This window comes from Pongo pygmaeus, chromosome 23 (assembly GCF_028885625.2).
Source record: "Pongo pygmaeus isolate AG05252 chromosome 23, NHGRI_mPonPyg2-v2.0_pri, whole genome shotgun sequence".
NCBI classification, from domain to species: Eukaryota; Metazoa; Chordata; class Mammalia; order Primates; family Hominidae; genus Pongo; species Pongo pygmaeus.
Window position 1 is genome coordinate 54,768,601 of NC_085931.1, and position 15,518 is coordinate 54,784,118.

General features: G+C 42.9%; 1 protein-coding gene across 4 annotated transcripts in view; it reads right to left on the reverse strand.

Moving 5' to 3' along the window:
- The window catches only part of EFCAB6 (EF-hand calcium binding domain 6), a 300,279-nt gene extending 287,620 nt beyond the window's left edge, over window positions 1–12,659 (reverse strand). For all 4 annotated transcript variants that reach the window (XM_063663109.1, XM_054470030.2, XM_054470029.2 and 1 more), the window contains exon 1: window positions 12,404–12,659. In XM_063663109.1, the coding sequence (XP_063519179.1) occupies window positions 12,404–12,492 (89 nt within the window). In that variant the 5' untranslated portion in view covers window positions 12,493–12,659. The remainder of the gene's footprint in view (window positions 1–12,403) is intronic.
- Between the last annotated feature and the right edge of the window lie 2,859 nt (window positions 12,660–15,518).

Below are 15,518 nucleotides of genomic sequence, written 5' to 3' on the forward strand. Positions count from 1 at the left end.
TCTTGGGGCCACAGCTATGAGGGGACAGTAAAAGAATTCAACTTCCACATCCACAACACCCCTCCCCCCATTCTGCCTGGCACAAAGCATGCAAGAAATTTCCCCCAAATTCACTGTTTCTACACTGGGAAAAGTGAGATTGAGGTGGACCACCAGCTTCTCCACCATCTTGGGTTCCCTGGCAGGGGACCTATCCCTGCCTTAATCCATCACAAGTGCCTGAAGGGAGAAACACCCCTGCGGACAGACAGAGGTAAAGAGGGGGAGGTGGGACTACCATCTCCAGCTCTTGAAACTCTGCTCTATAACTCAACAAAAGAAGACACCAAATCAGAGTGTATTTTCAGCAGTCACATGCTGTAGGAGGTTTGTCCTACTGGTCGCCTGGACACAAACCCTAGCCAACCTTCCCACGCTGCTGGGACATCCCCTTTGGGACCTCCCCCATTCAGGAAGATCAGCATTCCAAGCAGTTACGAGAGTCAAGGTGAACCTGAGCTCAAGTTACCAATAACTACAGCAGAAAAGGAGGCAGCAACCTAGCAGTAAAGAACCTCTAAGAAAATACATTCAATGAAAACAAAGCAAAAAGTCCAGAGAAGACTGGAATAGATAACTTCAATGCAAAAACATAGATGTACATCCACAAAAAAACAGCAGCAAACAGAGAATCATGATTTCCCCAAGCAAACAAAGCAAGGAATCAGTAACCGACCCTAATGAAACAGTGATATTTGAGCTGTCTATCCAAGAATTCAAAATAGCAATTTTAAGGAAACTCTGTGATTTCCAAGATAACACAGAAAATCGATTCAGAACTTTATCAGAGAAATTTAGCAGAGATTGAAATAATTTTTTTAAAAATCCAGTGGAAATCTTGGAACTGAGAAATACATTTGCTGAACTGAAAAATTCATTAACGGCTACCAACAGCAGAAGGGATCAAGAAAAGGAAAGAATCAGTTAACTTGAAGGCAGGCTATTTGAAAATACACTCAGAGGAGAAAAATGAAAAAAAAGAATAAAAAGCAATGAAGATCACCTATAAGATAGAAAATTTCCTCAAAAGATGAGAGTTTAAAAAATTATTGGTATTCAAGGGAACTGAGCAAGAGCAAGGGGTACAAAGCTTATTCAAATAAATAATAACAGAAAACCTTCCAAGACTTGAGAAAGATATAAATATCCAGGTACACGAAGGTCAGAGAACAACAAACAGATTTGACCCAAATAAGACTATTCCAAGGCATATAATAAACTCCAAGTCAAGAACTAGAGAGAATCCTAAAAACAGCAAGAGGAAAAAAACCAAATAACATATAAAGGAGCTCCCATTCAGCTGGCAACAGACTTCTTAACAGAAATCATATAGCCAGGAGGGAAGGGAACAAATTTTCAAAGTTCTAAAGGAAAAGAAAAAAAAACTGTCATCCAAGGATATTATATCCAGCAAAGTTATCCTTCAACTATGAAGAACAGATAAAGTCTTTCCCAGACAAACAAAAGTTGAGAGAATTCACCACCACCAGACCTGTCTTACAAGAAATGACAAAGGAATTCAATCTGAAAGAAAGAAAACACTAACATTCAGAAAAAAAACAAAAGATATAAAACATGCTGGTAAAATTAAGTACACAGACAAACTTGAGATACTCTAATACTGGAATTGTGGTGTGCAATCTACTCATAACTCTAACATGAAGCCCAAAAGAGAAATCTCTTAAAAATAATAATAGCTACTACAACCTGTTGAGATAGGTAATATAAAAGTATGTAAATTGAGACAACTAAAAGTCAAAATGTGGAACAGATAGAATTAGTGTAGAGTTTTTTCATTTTTTGTTTGTTTATATTCTTTTTTCTGACCTAAGATGAGCTGTCATCTTTTTAAAATAATTTGTTATATCTATAAGATGTTTCTGTAAGCCTCATGGTAACTATAATGCAAAAACCTAAAAAGCAATGGATTAAAACATACTACCAGAGAAAATCAACCACAAGGGAAGACAGTAAGAAAGGAAGGCAAGACTTAAAACAAACAGAAAAAAGCAACAAAATGGCAACAGTAAGTTCTTACTCATCAACAATAACACTGAATGTTAATTGACTCGGTTCTCCAATTAAAAGGCATAGAGTGGCTGAATGGATTAAGAAACAACACCCAACAATATGCTGCCTAAAGAAATCCACTTCACCTATAAAGACTCACATAGACTGAAAGTGAAGGGATGGAAAGGATATTCCATGCAAATGAAAAGTGAAATAAGAGCAGGAATAGCTTTACTTGTATCAGATAAAATAGACTACAAATCAAAGATTATCAAGCAGTGTGAAAAAGAGGTGAGATGTCCCCTGAACTGACAAGAGGCTGTGTGCTGCTATGTCTTGCACCCAGCACCGACATCCCACTGCCATCATCACCATGCCCAAGAGAAAGGTTGAATAGGACACGAAAGAAGATAAAACCAGCTGGGTGGCTCACGCCTGTAATCCAAGCACTTTGGAGGCCAAGGCGGGTGGATCACCTGAGGTCAGGAGTTCAAGACCAGTCTGACCAACATGGCGAAACCCTATCTCTACTAAAACTATGAAAAATTAGCCAGGCGTGGTGGGGAGTGCCTGTAATCCCAGCTACTCAGGGAGGCTGAAGCAGGAGAATTGCTTGAACCCAGGAGGCAGAGGTTGCAGTGAGCCTAGATCGTGCCACTGCACTCCAGCCTGGGTGACAGAGCAAGACTCTATCTCAAAAAAAAAAAAAAAAAAAGATAAAACCAAGATGAAGGACAAATTACAGAGATCTGCAAGCTTGTCTGCTAAACCTGCTCCTCCAAAGCCAGAGCCCAAGCCTAAAAGGGCCCCTACAAAGAAGAGAGAGAAGGTACCCAAAGGGAAAAAGGGAAAAGCTGATATTGGCAAGGAGGAGAATAACCCTGCACGACATGGAGATGCCAAAACAGACCAGGCACAGAAAGCTGAAGGTGTTGGAGATGCCAAGTGAAGTGTGTGCATTTTAAATAACTGTGTACCTCTGATGACTGTACAGTTTGAAATACTATTTTTAATCAAGTTTTATTAAAATGCAGAAGCTATATTGTTAGCACACAGAACACTTCATTGTTGTCTTTTGGGGAAGGAGCCTATGTCACTAATAGAATGTCTTCAAAACTAGACTGATGTGGAAAAAACACCTTTCTCTTCTAGTTTTGAGAGACTTCCTCTTGGCTCCCACAAGGAGGGATTTCCTGGCTTTGACAGACATAGCCACTTTAGCATGAAAGTCTTAAGGAGGGGAAAACAAATTTATTTTTATGTCCTGTTTTCTCTTTCCACCTTCAGCATACACTTAACTCCCTTAAACCGAGATACCTGTTGGGACCTGACCCTCAATAATTGGTTATCAGCATGTCAGGCAATCTGGACTTTCCAGTGAAACCACTGAGATGGTGCCCCTCAAAAGAGCAGCGGTTCTCTTTCTAGGTTGTGGATCTTTAGAGAAATTCTCCCATTTTCATTTCACTTCCTGAAAGTCATGCTTGGCTCATGAAAAGTTGTTCAACTCTCACTCTAAACTTCCCCTGTTCAGAGCATCAAATGAAAACTTCATAGGGCTTGATAGTGGCTTTCTGATTTTTGGTAGTCCATTGAAGAAGGGAGTTTGAAAGTTGTTAAATACTGTTAATGATTGTCTGCCCATGTCCTGCTGAAATACCGTGATTGGTTATGGAAAGTATCTTTAACAAAGCTGGGTATAGTTTGGCTTGGGAAAAAAATCAAAACCTATCAAAAAAGAAAAAGAAGGTCACTATATAATGATAAAGGGATCAGTTCAGCAAGAGGATATAACAATTATAAATATATGTGCACACCATGCCAGAGCTCACAAAGACCTGAAGTTAAACATTACTAGATCTAAAAGGAGAGACAGATTGCAATACAATAATATTAGGATACTTCAAAACACTTCACTCTCGGTAATGAATAGACCATCCACATAGAAAGTCAATAAAGAAACACTGCCATTAAACTACAGACTAGACCTAATAGGGCTAACTGATATTTACAGAACATTTCACCCACTGCTTCAGAATACACATTTCATTTCCTTTTTCTTTCTTTAGAGATGGGGTCTTACTGTATTGCCCAGATTGGACTCAAAACTCCTGGGCTCAAGTGATCTTCCCCTCAGCCTCCTAAGTATCTAGGATTATAGACACGCACCACTGTACCCAGCTAGAATACATATTCTTTTCATCAGCACATGGAATATTCTCCAGAATAGACCACATCTTAGGCCACAAAACAAGTCTCAACAAATTCAAAAAAGTAGAAATCATATCAAGTATCTTTTATGATCACAATGGAATAAAACTATAAATCAATAACAAAAGGAACCTCAGAAACTCACAAACACATGGAAATTAAACAACACACTCCTGAATGACCAACGAATCAATGAAGAAATTAAGAAGGACATTTTAAAATTTCTTGAAATAAATGAAATGAAAATCCAACACACCAAAGTCTATGGGCTACAGCAAAAGCAGTACTAAGAAGGAAGTTTATAATAATAAATGCCTATGTCAAAAAAAATAGAAAGACTTCAAAAAAACAACTTAATGATGCACTTCAAGGAGCTAGAAAAGCAAGAACAAAGCAAACCCAAAAGTAGTAGAAGGAAAGATATTATAAAGATCAGTGGCTGGACACGGTGGCTCACACCTGTAATCCCAGCACTTTGGGAGCCTGAGGTGGAGGATTGCTTGAGGCCAGGAGTTCAAAACCAGCCTGGGCAATATGGCAAGATCCCATCTCTACAAAAACTTTTTTAAAAAAATTAGCTGGGAATGGTGGTGGCACGCACCTGTAGTCCTAGCTACTTAGGAAGCTGAGGCAGGATTGCTTGAGCTTAGCAGTTTGAGGCTGCAGTGAGCTATGATCCTACTACCGCTCTTCAGCCTGGGCAACAGAGCCCTGTCTCAAAAAAAAAAAAAATCAGAGGATAAATAAACACAACTGAGACAAGAAAAAAATACAGAGAATCAATGAAACATGATTTGGTTTTTTGAAAAGATAAAGTCAACAAACCTTTGGCTAGACTAAGAAAAAAAGAGAGAAGACCCAAGTTGGAAGAGAAGAAGTCAAATTAGCCTTGTTCACAGATGACATGATCTTATATTTAGAAAAAAACCAAACACTCCACCAAAAACCTGTTAGAACTGATAAGTTCAGTAAAGTTGCGGAATGCAAAGTCAACATTCAAAAATTGGTGGCATTTATACATACCAACAGCAAACAAACTGAAAAAGAAAGCAAGGAAGCAAACCCATTTACAATAGCTACAGAGAATATAAAATACCTAAGAATCAATTTAACCAACGAAATGAAAGATTGATACAAGGAAAACTATAAAACACCGATGAAAGAAATTGAAGAGGACACCAAAAAACGGAAAGGTATTTCATGCTCATGGATTGAAAGAATTAATATTGTTAAAATGGCAATACTACCTAAAGCAATTTACAGATTCAGTGCAATGTGATACATATACCCAATGGAATATTATCCAGCCATAAAAAAGAATAAAATTCTGCCATTTGTAGCAAATGGAGAGAACTGGAGGTCCTTATGTGACATTCTGATTAAAAAATGAGATAAGCCAAGCACCAAAAAGAAGAATGTTGCATGTTCTCACTCATATGGAGGAGCTCAAAAAGTAGATTTCACAAAGATAGAGTAAATTGGTGGTTAGCACAGGCCAGGAAAGGTAGAGGGGAGGAGAGGATGAAGAGAGGTTGATTAATGGGTACAAATATATGGTCTGATAGAAGAAATAACACCTAGTGTTAGATCAGTAAGGTGACTATAGATTACCATAACCTATTGTACATTTCAAAATAGCTAGAAGAGAAGAATTTGAATGGTTCTAACATAAAGAAAAGACAAATATTTCAGGTGATGGATATCCCAAGTATACTGATTTGATCTTTACAAATTATATGAATGTATTAAATTATCCCATGTACCCTGGAACTATGTACATGGATTATGCATCAATAAAAATAAATAAAATTTTTTTTAAGAAAGAAAAATAGGGCTGGGAGCAGTGGCTCATGCCTGTAATCCCAACATTTTGGGAGGCAGAGGTGGGCAGATCACTTGAGGCCAGGAGTTCGAGACTAGCCTGTCCAACATGGCAAAATCCTGACTTTACTAAAAATACAAAAACTTAGCTGGGTGTGATGGTGGGTGCCTGTAATCCCAGCTACTCGGGAGGCTAAGGTACAAGAATCGCTTGAACCCGGGAGGTGAAGGTTGCAGTGAGCCGAGATCACACCACTGCACTCCAGCCTGGGTGATCGAGTGAGACTATCTCAAAAGAAAAGAGAGGAGAGGAGAGGGGAGGGGAGGGGAGGGGAGAGGAGGGGAAGGAAAGGGAAAAAAAAGAAGAAGAAATGCTTCTCCAGGGCATAAAGACTGAAATTCAATTATTTATTTATTTTTTATTTATTTTTTTTTTTTTGAGAGGAGGTCTCAGTCTGGAATGCAGTGGTGCAATCTCGGCTCACTGCGACCTCACCTTCAGGGCTCAAGTGATCCTTGCACCTTAGCGTCAGCCTCCTGAATAGCTGGGACTACAGGTGCATGCCACCACATCTGGCTAATTTTTGTACAGGCAGGGTTTTGCCATGTTACCCAGGCTGGTCTCGAACTTCTGGGCTCAAGTGATCCTCCCACCTCAGCCTCCTGAAGTGTTGGGATCACAGGTATGAGCCACTGCACCAGGCCTGAAATTCAGACTCTTAATTGTGGGGTAGAAGGTCATTCATAGAATTAACCACCTGGCTTCAGGTGATCCTTCCAGACGCCATTACCTCCAGGCATGCTACGTTCTTACCCAGTGCTCCCAATACACCACGTAGTTCCTCACTTCTGAGCTTTGGTTTATGCCTGTGCTAGAATTTCCTTCATTCTTTTGCACCTGGCACACTTCAATTAATCTTTCAAAACTGAGGGTATATCCCCTTCCTTCAGGAGACCTTCCTATTGTCCTTAGGAAAAATTAATCATGCCTTTACAAAGAACTTAAGTCTTATAGGTGTGCTTTGCTAATTGTTTCATTTAGTAAAGAAAAGAACCAAAAGATAAAAGCCACTTGTAATTCCATCACTTTGCTGTGGGGCTGCAGATGTGGTGGGTAAAATATGAAGTAAAAGTTCTAATATTTTCCCATCTGTTCCTCTAGTCCTACCTCAATTTTCACTTTGATTCTCTGCTTCCAGACCTTTATGTTGGCCCGTGCTAGACAACAAGTCCCTCCAGTGGACTCCACTTGCCTTTTTACACTCAACATGGCTAGCATGCAGTAAGCACCCCATTAATCTTTGCTCTTGATGGACCGCAATTATCAACACTATGACTGCAAGGGAAAGAAGCTTAGGCTAATTTTACCCTTGATTTGAAAGCTAAACAAGGTTCTGAGTATGACCAAGGCACTGTGAGGAGTTTTGTAGCTCACCCCTGACTTTACACCATCCTCAGCTGAGGTTTTCAATATAAAGAGAATTTTGAGACATTAATGAATGTGATTACTTCAGAACTTGGTGAGGTAGAAATTGGCAAGGATCATAAAAACTAATACCCCCCAAATAAGCATCAAGTCACAGACCATCAAATACACTTCTTAACCAACGGGAAAAACACAATTAGAAGGCTATCTCACTGATATATTTGTTTGTTTGCCAGAGAAGTATTGATGTCCAGTTTTAAACACATGCTATTTATATCAGAATCATAACAAAAGTACCATCCATCTGCCTTGGCATCCAGAGAAAACATAATTCAACACAAGAGTAAAAAGTGTGCACAGCCAAATAGAAATGGCACCAGAAGCAAAAATTGCTGGAACTGTGTCATGGAGGGGGGTGTGGAAATTATCACTCGACTAAATTGGAAAAAATTGTAAGCAACACAAAAGGTTTTGGCAGTTAAATCCAAACACTTGAGAAAAATCTTCTTGTCTATACTGATATCAAATGGATGTTCTGTTATATTTTGGGACACATCAACTACCAAGTTCCCTGTATAGCCTTCCACACACTTCCATATATACACTGGCCATTTACTGAGCATCTAAATTCTTGGACAGTGGAAAAATCAAAACCTTTGATGTCAAGCAGGCATAAGGTCAAACTGGCTCCACTATCTACTACAAGAACTTGCAAGTTAATTAACCTCCTCCTGACTCAGTTTCCTCATTTGAAAAAGGGAGATACAGTTGCCGTCCATATCCATGGGTTCCACATCCACAGATTCAACAGTGGATTGAAAATATTCAGGACAAATATGGATGTTGATGTCTGTACTGAATACGTATGGACTTTTTTCCTTGTCTCAATGATATGGTATAACGATTTCCATAGCATTTACATTGTATTAGGTATTGTAAGTAATCTAGAGATAATTTAAAGCATATGGGAGGATTATGTAGGTTATATGCAAATACTACACCATTTTATATAAGGGACTTGAACATCCCTGAATCTAGGTATCTTCAAGTGGGTGCTGAAACGAATCTCCCACAGATACTGAGGGACAACTGGAATATCTCTCCTTTAAGCAAGTATTCTTAACATGGAATCACGGCCCATGTGTGCGCTTTTATAGCCCTACAGACTTACTGAGATGCAAAACTGTGTGTGAGATGATTTTTCTAGAGCACTTCTCAAAAGGCAGGTGACCCCAAAATGGTAAATGCCACTGCTCCAAAGGTGTAGATGGATAACAGGTGATATTCGTGAAGTGCTTGGCACACAGTGAGCTTTAGCTATTTGGTAGCTCTTATTTTTAGGTCCCGAGGATACACAGAAAGATAAATCAGATGGAGCATTGGGCAAAAAAAAAAAAAGTATACGGTTATAGGTGTCACCTCAGAATATCAGAATAAAATAACAGAGAAAAAACAAAAAGTGAGTCCAGAAAAACACCCAGCAGGAAGAACTGGCAGGATGGAAACACCAGGAGAGCCAAGGTAGTGAGATGACCACTGCCTGGGGATCCCCAATGCTTAGGCAGGGGTTGGCATATGGCAGGTGCTCAATGAATAGTTGCTAAGTAAATGAGCAAACAAATGACTGAAACCAACCCAGGATGCAGGATAACACCATTTACAACATCCCAGGGGAAAAACTACATTCAGAAGGTGTTATTGAAAACTTAACTATTCAGAAATCTTCAATTTCAAATATTCAGTTCAAATGCTAGAGTCCACATTCTCTCCCTGAAGAGTGAGGACATTAAGCCCACACTTTTGTCATTGGGCAGTAACCTAGGCCCTTCCAATCCTCTGTGATGAGCCCTGTGAGAAATTTATTTTAGAACTAGATTAGACTTATTTTTCCAGATGAATCAAAAGGCCTTATTTGCCTGGAAAAAAAATTAATTTTATTACCTTCTATTTTTTTTACTTTTATTTTTCCATGAGTTGACAAGAAGCTCCCAGCTAAATTTCCAGCCCAACTTTATTAACCATTATAGATGATCTGAGTATTCCTTCTTTCTGATACCTTCCTATTCTGTCTATATTTTTAATGATTCTGATTTACATGTTTCTATTTTATCACATTGTAGTTATTCTTACAAGTCATCTCAAAGCCTTGGCAGGACTTGTAGAGTATATAAATATTTGAGAGTGATAGCGTACTCATCAAGAACACAGGTTATTATCAGGCAGTCCTGGAGTTAGGGCCATACTCACTACCATTTATCAGCTTTGTTAAGTCCCTTAACCTCTCTGTGTCCCTGTTGCCTTTTGTTTTGGTTTTTTGTTTGGTTTTGGTTTTGTCCGTTTTGAGATGGAGTTTTACTCTTGTTGCCTAGGCTGGAGTGCAATGGTGTGACCTCGGCTCACTGCAACCTCCACCTCCCAGGTTCAAGAGATTCTCCTACCTCAGCTTCTGGAGTAGCTGGGATTACAGGTGCCTGCCACCATGCCTGGCTAATTTTTTTGTATTAGTAGAGATGGGGTCTCACCATGTTGGCCAGGCTGGTCTCGAACTCCTGACCTCAGGTGATCCAACGGCCTCGGCCTCCCAAAGTGCTGGGATTACAGGCATGAGCCACCGCACCCAGCCTGCTTTGTTTTTTGAGACAGGGTCTCACTCTGTCGCCCAAGCTGGAGTGCAGTGGCATGATCATGGCTCACTGCAACCTAAAACTCTCGGGCTCAAGTGATCCTCCCACCTCGGCCTCCTGAGTAGCTGGAAGTACAGGCACATGCCACCATAGATATGGGGGGGTCTCACTTTGTTGCCTGGGATGGTCTCGAACTCCTGGCCTCAAGCGATCCTCCTGCCTCAGCCTCCCAAAGTGGTAGGATTACAGGCATAAGCCACCACACCCAACTTGTACTTTTTCATAGCCAACTTGTGAGGACTAAATTTAAAAAGTATGAGGGACCAAACTGTGCTTGGCACATAGTAAATGTTCAATTAGTATTAGCCACTGGTAGTATTAGTAGTTGCTGTAGTAGAAATAGAAGTAGTAAAACTGTGGACAAATAGATGGAAAGAAAAAGTAACAAATAGTACCTGAAACAAAGTAAACAAAATAACAGTGAAAGATCAAAACCAAAGTAGAAAATGAAGCTTTTAGTACCGAAAGGGTATCATATTCATGTTATCTCTATTCACAGTTTTCTCAAACCTGTCTCAGTTGTTAACAACTGCCTTGTTAATAACCAGTGGCCTCCCACCAGATTCCTGATCTGGGCAGGCACCAGGCTACTAAACATCCTCATGGAGCTGGTTTTGTCTCCAGGTGCCAGTCAGCTGCACAGATCACAGCATGGGTGCTATAGAGATCTCTGTACAAGGGGAAGAAGCAGATAGCTGGAACAGGGCAGTATTTCCCTGGAGAGCGAAATTTACAGTCTCAGGTAAGCACTTCTTGATAAATATCTATGATCACCTATCATGAACCACGCATTAAAATGAGCATAGAGGAAAAAGGGAAGGCACAGATAACTAAAATAAAATCCTCATCCTCAAAGGATCTTGCAATAAGACTGGATAGGAGGCAAATATCTTCACATATAATCAAAGGGGCCATTTCTGACTCACTTTCATATCCCCAGAACTTAGCCAAGTAAACGTTTGCTGAATTGAAGGCAATGGATAAAAGACATGAACTGTAGTGTATGAAAGTAGAATTGATTTACAGCATTTCTGTTAAGGCCACCCATTTAGGAGCACATATTAAATTAGGCCAAGGCGGGCGGATCAGTTGAGGTCAGGAGTTTGAAACCAACCTGGCCAACTTGGTGAAATCCTGTCTCTACTAAAAACACAAAAATTAGCTGGGCGTGGTGGCAGGCGCCTGTAATCCCAGCTACTTGGGACACCGAGGCACGAGAATCGCTTGAACCCGGGAGGCGGCGGTTGCAGTGAGCTGGGATCGCTGCACTCCAGCCTGGGTGACAGAGGAAGAAGACTCCATCAGGAAAGAAAAGGAGAGGGGAGGGGAGGGGAGGGAAGGGGAGGGGAGCGGAGGGGAAGGGGAGGGGAGGAGAGGGGAGGGGAGGAGAGAGTGGGGAGGAAGGAAAGAAAGGGGAAGGGAAGGGAAGGGAAGGGAGGGGAGAGGAGGGAGAAAAGAAAAGAAAAGAGTCCTCTTAACAGGGGCAAGACATCCTGAAAGGCAAAGATTTGTAGAGAAAGGAAGGGAGTAGAGAGAGGGGTGATTTGGACAACCTTCAAGTAAGCCCTATACAGATGTATACCCACAAAGTGCTTCCAAACAAAATTTCTGAGGGAGGCAGGGGGAATTATGTGCAGGCTGTGGGAGAACAGTGTAAAAGAGCAGAGATTTTGCCGTGAGATAGAAATGAGTTTGAATTCTGGCTCAGAAACTTCCTATGATAGTTGTGCGACTTTGGAAAAGCCCCTTCACCCCATAGGTTTCAAGGCCTCGTCTGTCTACAGGAGGGAGTCAATCATGACATTCACAAGACTGCTGTGGGCACAAATGAAATCGGGGCATGAGACATGTTGTAAACTGAAGAGATTTAGGGCGTTTCCACACATATTTCCCAGCTGATTCTCACAGAGATGCAGGGAGGAAGACGTCCCCACCGTCAGCGTTGTTTATCGTTCTTCTCCACGTATCAGGTAAGCTACGGGAACAGGGGCCCTACTATTCCCCACAGGGCCCCATGGCCTACAACATGCCTGGCACAAGCAGACGCGCCATGAACACCTCCTGGGTGAATAAACGAATCACCACCCCTTCGTCCCTAGGGGTGGGCAGCAGCGCCGGCCTTCTCAGGGCAGTGAGACCCACGGAGCTGCCCGCCCGCCCGGCCCCTCCTCGGCCTGTCGCACGCGCGTGGCCACCCCGAATACAGCCTTACCGGGGACCCCTCCTCGATTCTCCGCCTAGCTGGGCCGGCACCCGCGTGCGCGGACCCCCAAGCCGCGGGGTCTCAGAGGGGCTGCCCATTCGGCGTCTCTAGGACGCTGTTGCCCGAGAGACGACGGCAGTCGCTGACTGGAGAATAGCCTACGCGCCTAGAAAGAAGCGGAGCTGTGATTGGTCAATTGGAGATGAACGAGGAGGGGCGGGGCCAGGTCGGTTGGGCGGCTCCGCCGCTCGGCGGCTCCGCTCCCGGAAGAAATTTCCGCCGGAAGTCCCGTTCTCTGGGGAGCGGGAACCCTGGCGACCCGTGTCATGGGAGCGGGTTTCTGTTACGTGGGCTTTAGCGCGAGCTGGGCGGTCGGCCCGGTCCCACCGAACTGCATAGGGCCGTGTAGCCGGGGGAAGTCAGCCCCCTGCTCTGAGAAGCAGACTCTCCATCTGTAAAAGGCTAAGGGTGCCCACTGGGGCCTGTGGTCAGGATTGGCGGGAGTAAAGTCCGCAAAGCCCCTACCGCATCCTGCGCCTTTGTTAGGGTGAGCAGTCATGGGGACTCGCACTGTGCCACCAGGTAGCGGGTCTCACTGGGTCCGCTTGTCTGCTCGAGGAGACAGCCCGTGAGGACGGGGGCTCGCCTGCTTTGCTCACCGCTGTAGCCTCAGCCTCCGCCCGTATCCACAGTAGGCATCCGTTCCATTGATATTCGCTAAATGAGTGAATTATTACTAAGACAGAGGGCCGAGTGGAAGCGCCATAAATCATGAGAGTGAATGTAATTGTTGTCGCTGACCCTATGGAGCCCTTCCCTTGCCAGGCACTCACCCATCCTAGGTATGTACTTTACATGTAATTGTCATCTTCATTTGTCTTCACAACAGCCCTGTGAGGTAGGTGCTGTGGTTATTCCCATTTTACAGATAGGAAACTGAGGCACACAGAGCATTTTGTTCAAGGGCACACTGCCAGTCAGGGGTAGGAGCAGAATGAGAGAACCCAGGGAGCTTGCTCTTAGGCACCCTGCCACACTGCTCACTGTGGGAGAGAAGAAGCCAGGCAGACGTGTGCAGCTTGGAATTCCCTGCACACGTGCTGCGGCAGGTCAATTAGACCGGGTGCCCCGATGTGTGCTGCAAAGATGGATACTATGCGGTCCCTGCTGGGCAGTCTGACTATACTTCACTGGCCAGCTAGTTTTCCTGTTCACCAAGAGAATTGTTTCCCATGGCTTGTCTCAGACCTCCCGCACTCACTACTTCCTCACCCGACTCAGTGATCATGGGTCTTATCCCATTGAGAAAATGGAATGCGTTTCCTTCACAATCACTTTGGCATTCATCCCCTCTTTTGCTCTTGCCCCAAAAGAGGGTCTCTCACAGAGGCCAGTCCCTCTAACTGTGTCCTGGATCCCTCCCCATTTGCCTTCTTTATTATAGGCAGTGCTCTAAGTGTGGTCTAGGAATCCCTGGGGATCCTGAAACCCTTTCAGACTGTCCATGGGGCCAAAAAATACTTTCATAACACTAAGACTTTACTTACTTTTTCATTGTTATTCTCTCATAAGTATATGGGGGGATTTTCCAGAAGCTACATGATGTGTGATATTGCAACAAATTGAATGCAAAAGAAGATAAGAGATCCAGCGGTCTTGTACTAAGCCAGATGTTAAAGAGATCTGCAAAAATAGAAAACTGCCTCTCTTTTCACTTTTTTGGAAAGTATAATTTTTCATTAGAGAACGTTAACATCTAATGGGTTTATTATTTTTAATGAGTTAATAAATTTTTTATCGATTGTATTTTCTAACATGGTAAATATTGATAGATATAAACATAAATAAAAGTTTTTTGGGATCCTCAATACTTTTTAAGAGTGTGAATGGATCCTGAGGCCAAAAAGTTTGGTCCTGAGATCAAAAGGGCTTCGGTTATTCCCTCTCTCATGATAGCCAAGAGTCTCATTCTTTCTCTTTCTCTCTTTCCCTCCTTCTTGGAACATGCTCTAGTATCTCACATCTTAAAAAAAAAAAAAAATAGATGATCTTCTGGTTTCCACCCCATTTCTCTGCTCCTCTTTAACCTGCTTCTCAGTAGAGCTGTCTATACACGCTGTCTTTCAGTTACCAAATTTCACAGAAGCGTGACTCTCATTGCCTGGTAAGTGGCATTCTCACAAATATTTCTTCTATACTTGGCTGTACATTACTTGACCTCTCAGTAGCATTCAGCCCAGTTGATCACTCCTTTCTGCCTGAAATACTTCAGGCTTCTCTAATACCACACCAACTACTCCATTCTTGGGCCCCACTGGTGACTTCCCTCCTCTGTGTGGCCTTTGGATGTTAGGGCCCCTCTGACCCTGTCGTAGGTCCTGCTGTTACACTTCTCACCAGCCTTGACCTCTCTACTGGAATGTACTGGAGACCACTCAGACTTAAGCCATCCATATCGCCCTTGATCCACTCACCTCCCTCACTCACCTATTACTTTTTTTTGGGGGGGGGGCGGTTTTTTTTGAGACGGAGTCTCGCTCTGTCACTCTGTCGCCCAGGCTGGAGTGCAATGGTGCAATCTCGACCCACTGCAACCTCTGCCTCAGCCTCCCAAGTAGCTGGGATTATAGGCATGAGCCACCACGCCCAGCTAATTTTTGTATTTTTAGTAGAGACGGGGTTTCACCTTGTTGGCCAGGCTGGTCTTGAACTCCTGACCTCGTGATCCACCCGCCTCAGCCTCCCAAAGTGCTGGGATTACAGGTGTGAGCTACTGTGCCTGCCCTCACTCACCTATTCCAAGGCAGTGCTCAAACTAGGAAACCTTGTTGTTATCCCTCAATGATCACTACCTCATACCCCACATCTAGTGCTTCAGCAAGTCCTGTTGGTTCTCACGCCAGAATACGTACATGGTAGCAATCTCATCCATTCTCTCCAAGTTCCCCTGCACTACCTTGCCTTAAAAGCCTTCTTATGCTAAAAATAAAAATCTTTAAAACAGCATGCGAGGCCACTGGGACCATCCTATAACCTCATTCTCCCCCCAGAATCACTGTGGTCACAAAACCCAGAAGCCAGCTTGAATGGGGCTCCTGCTGGCCAGAATAACGAAGGACAGTAA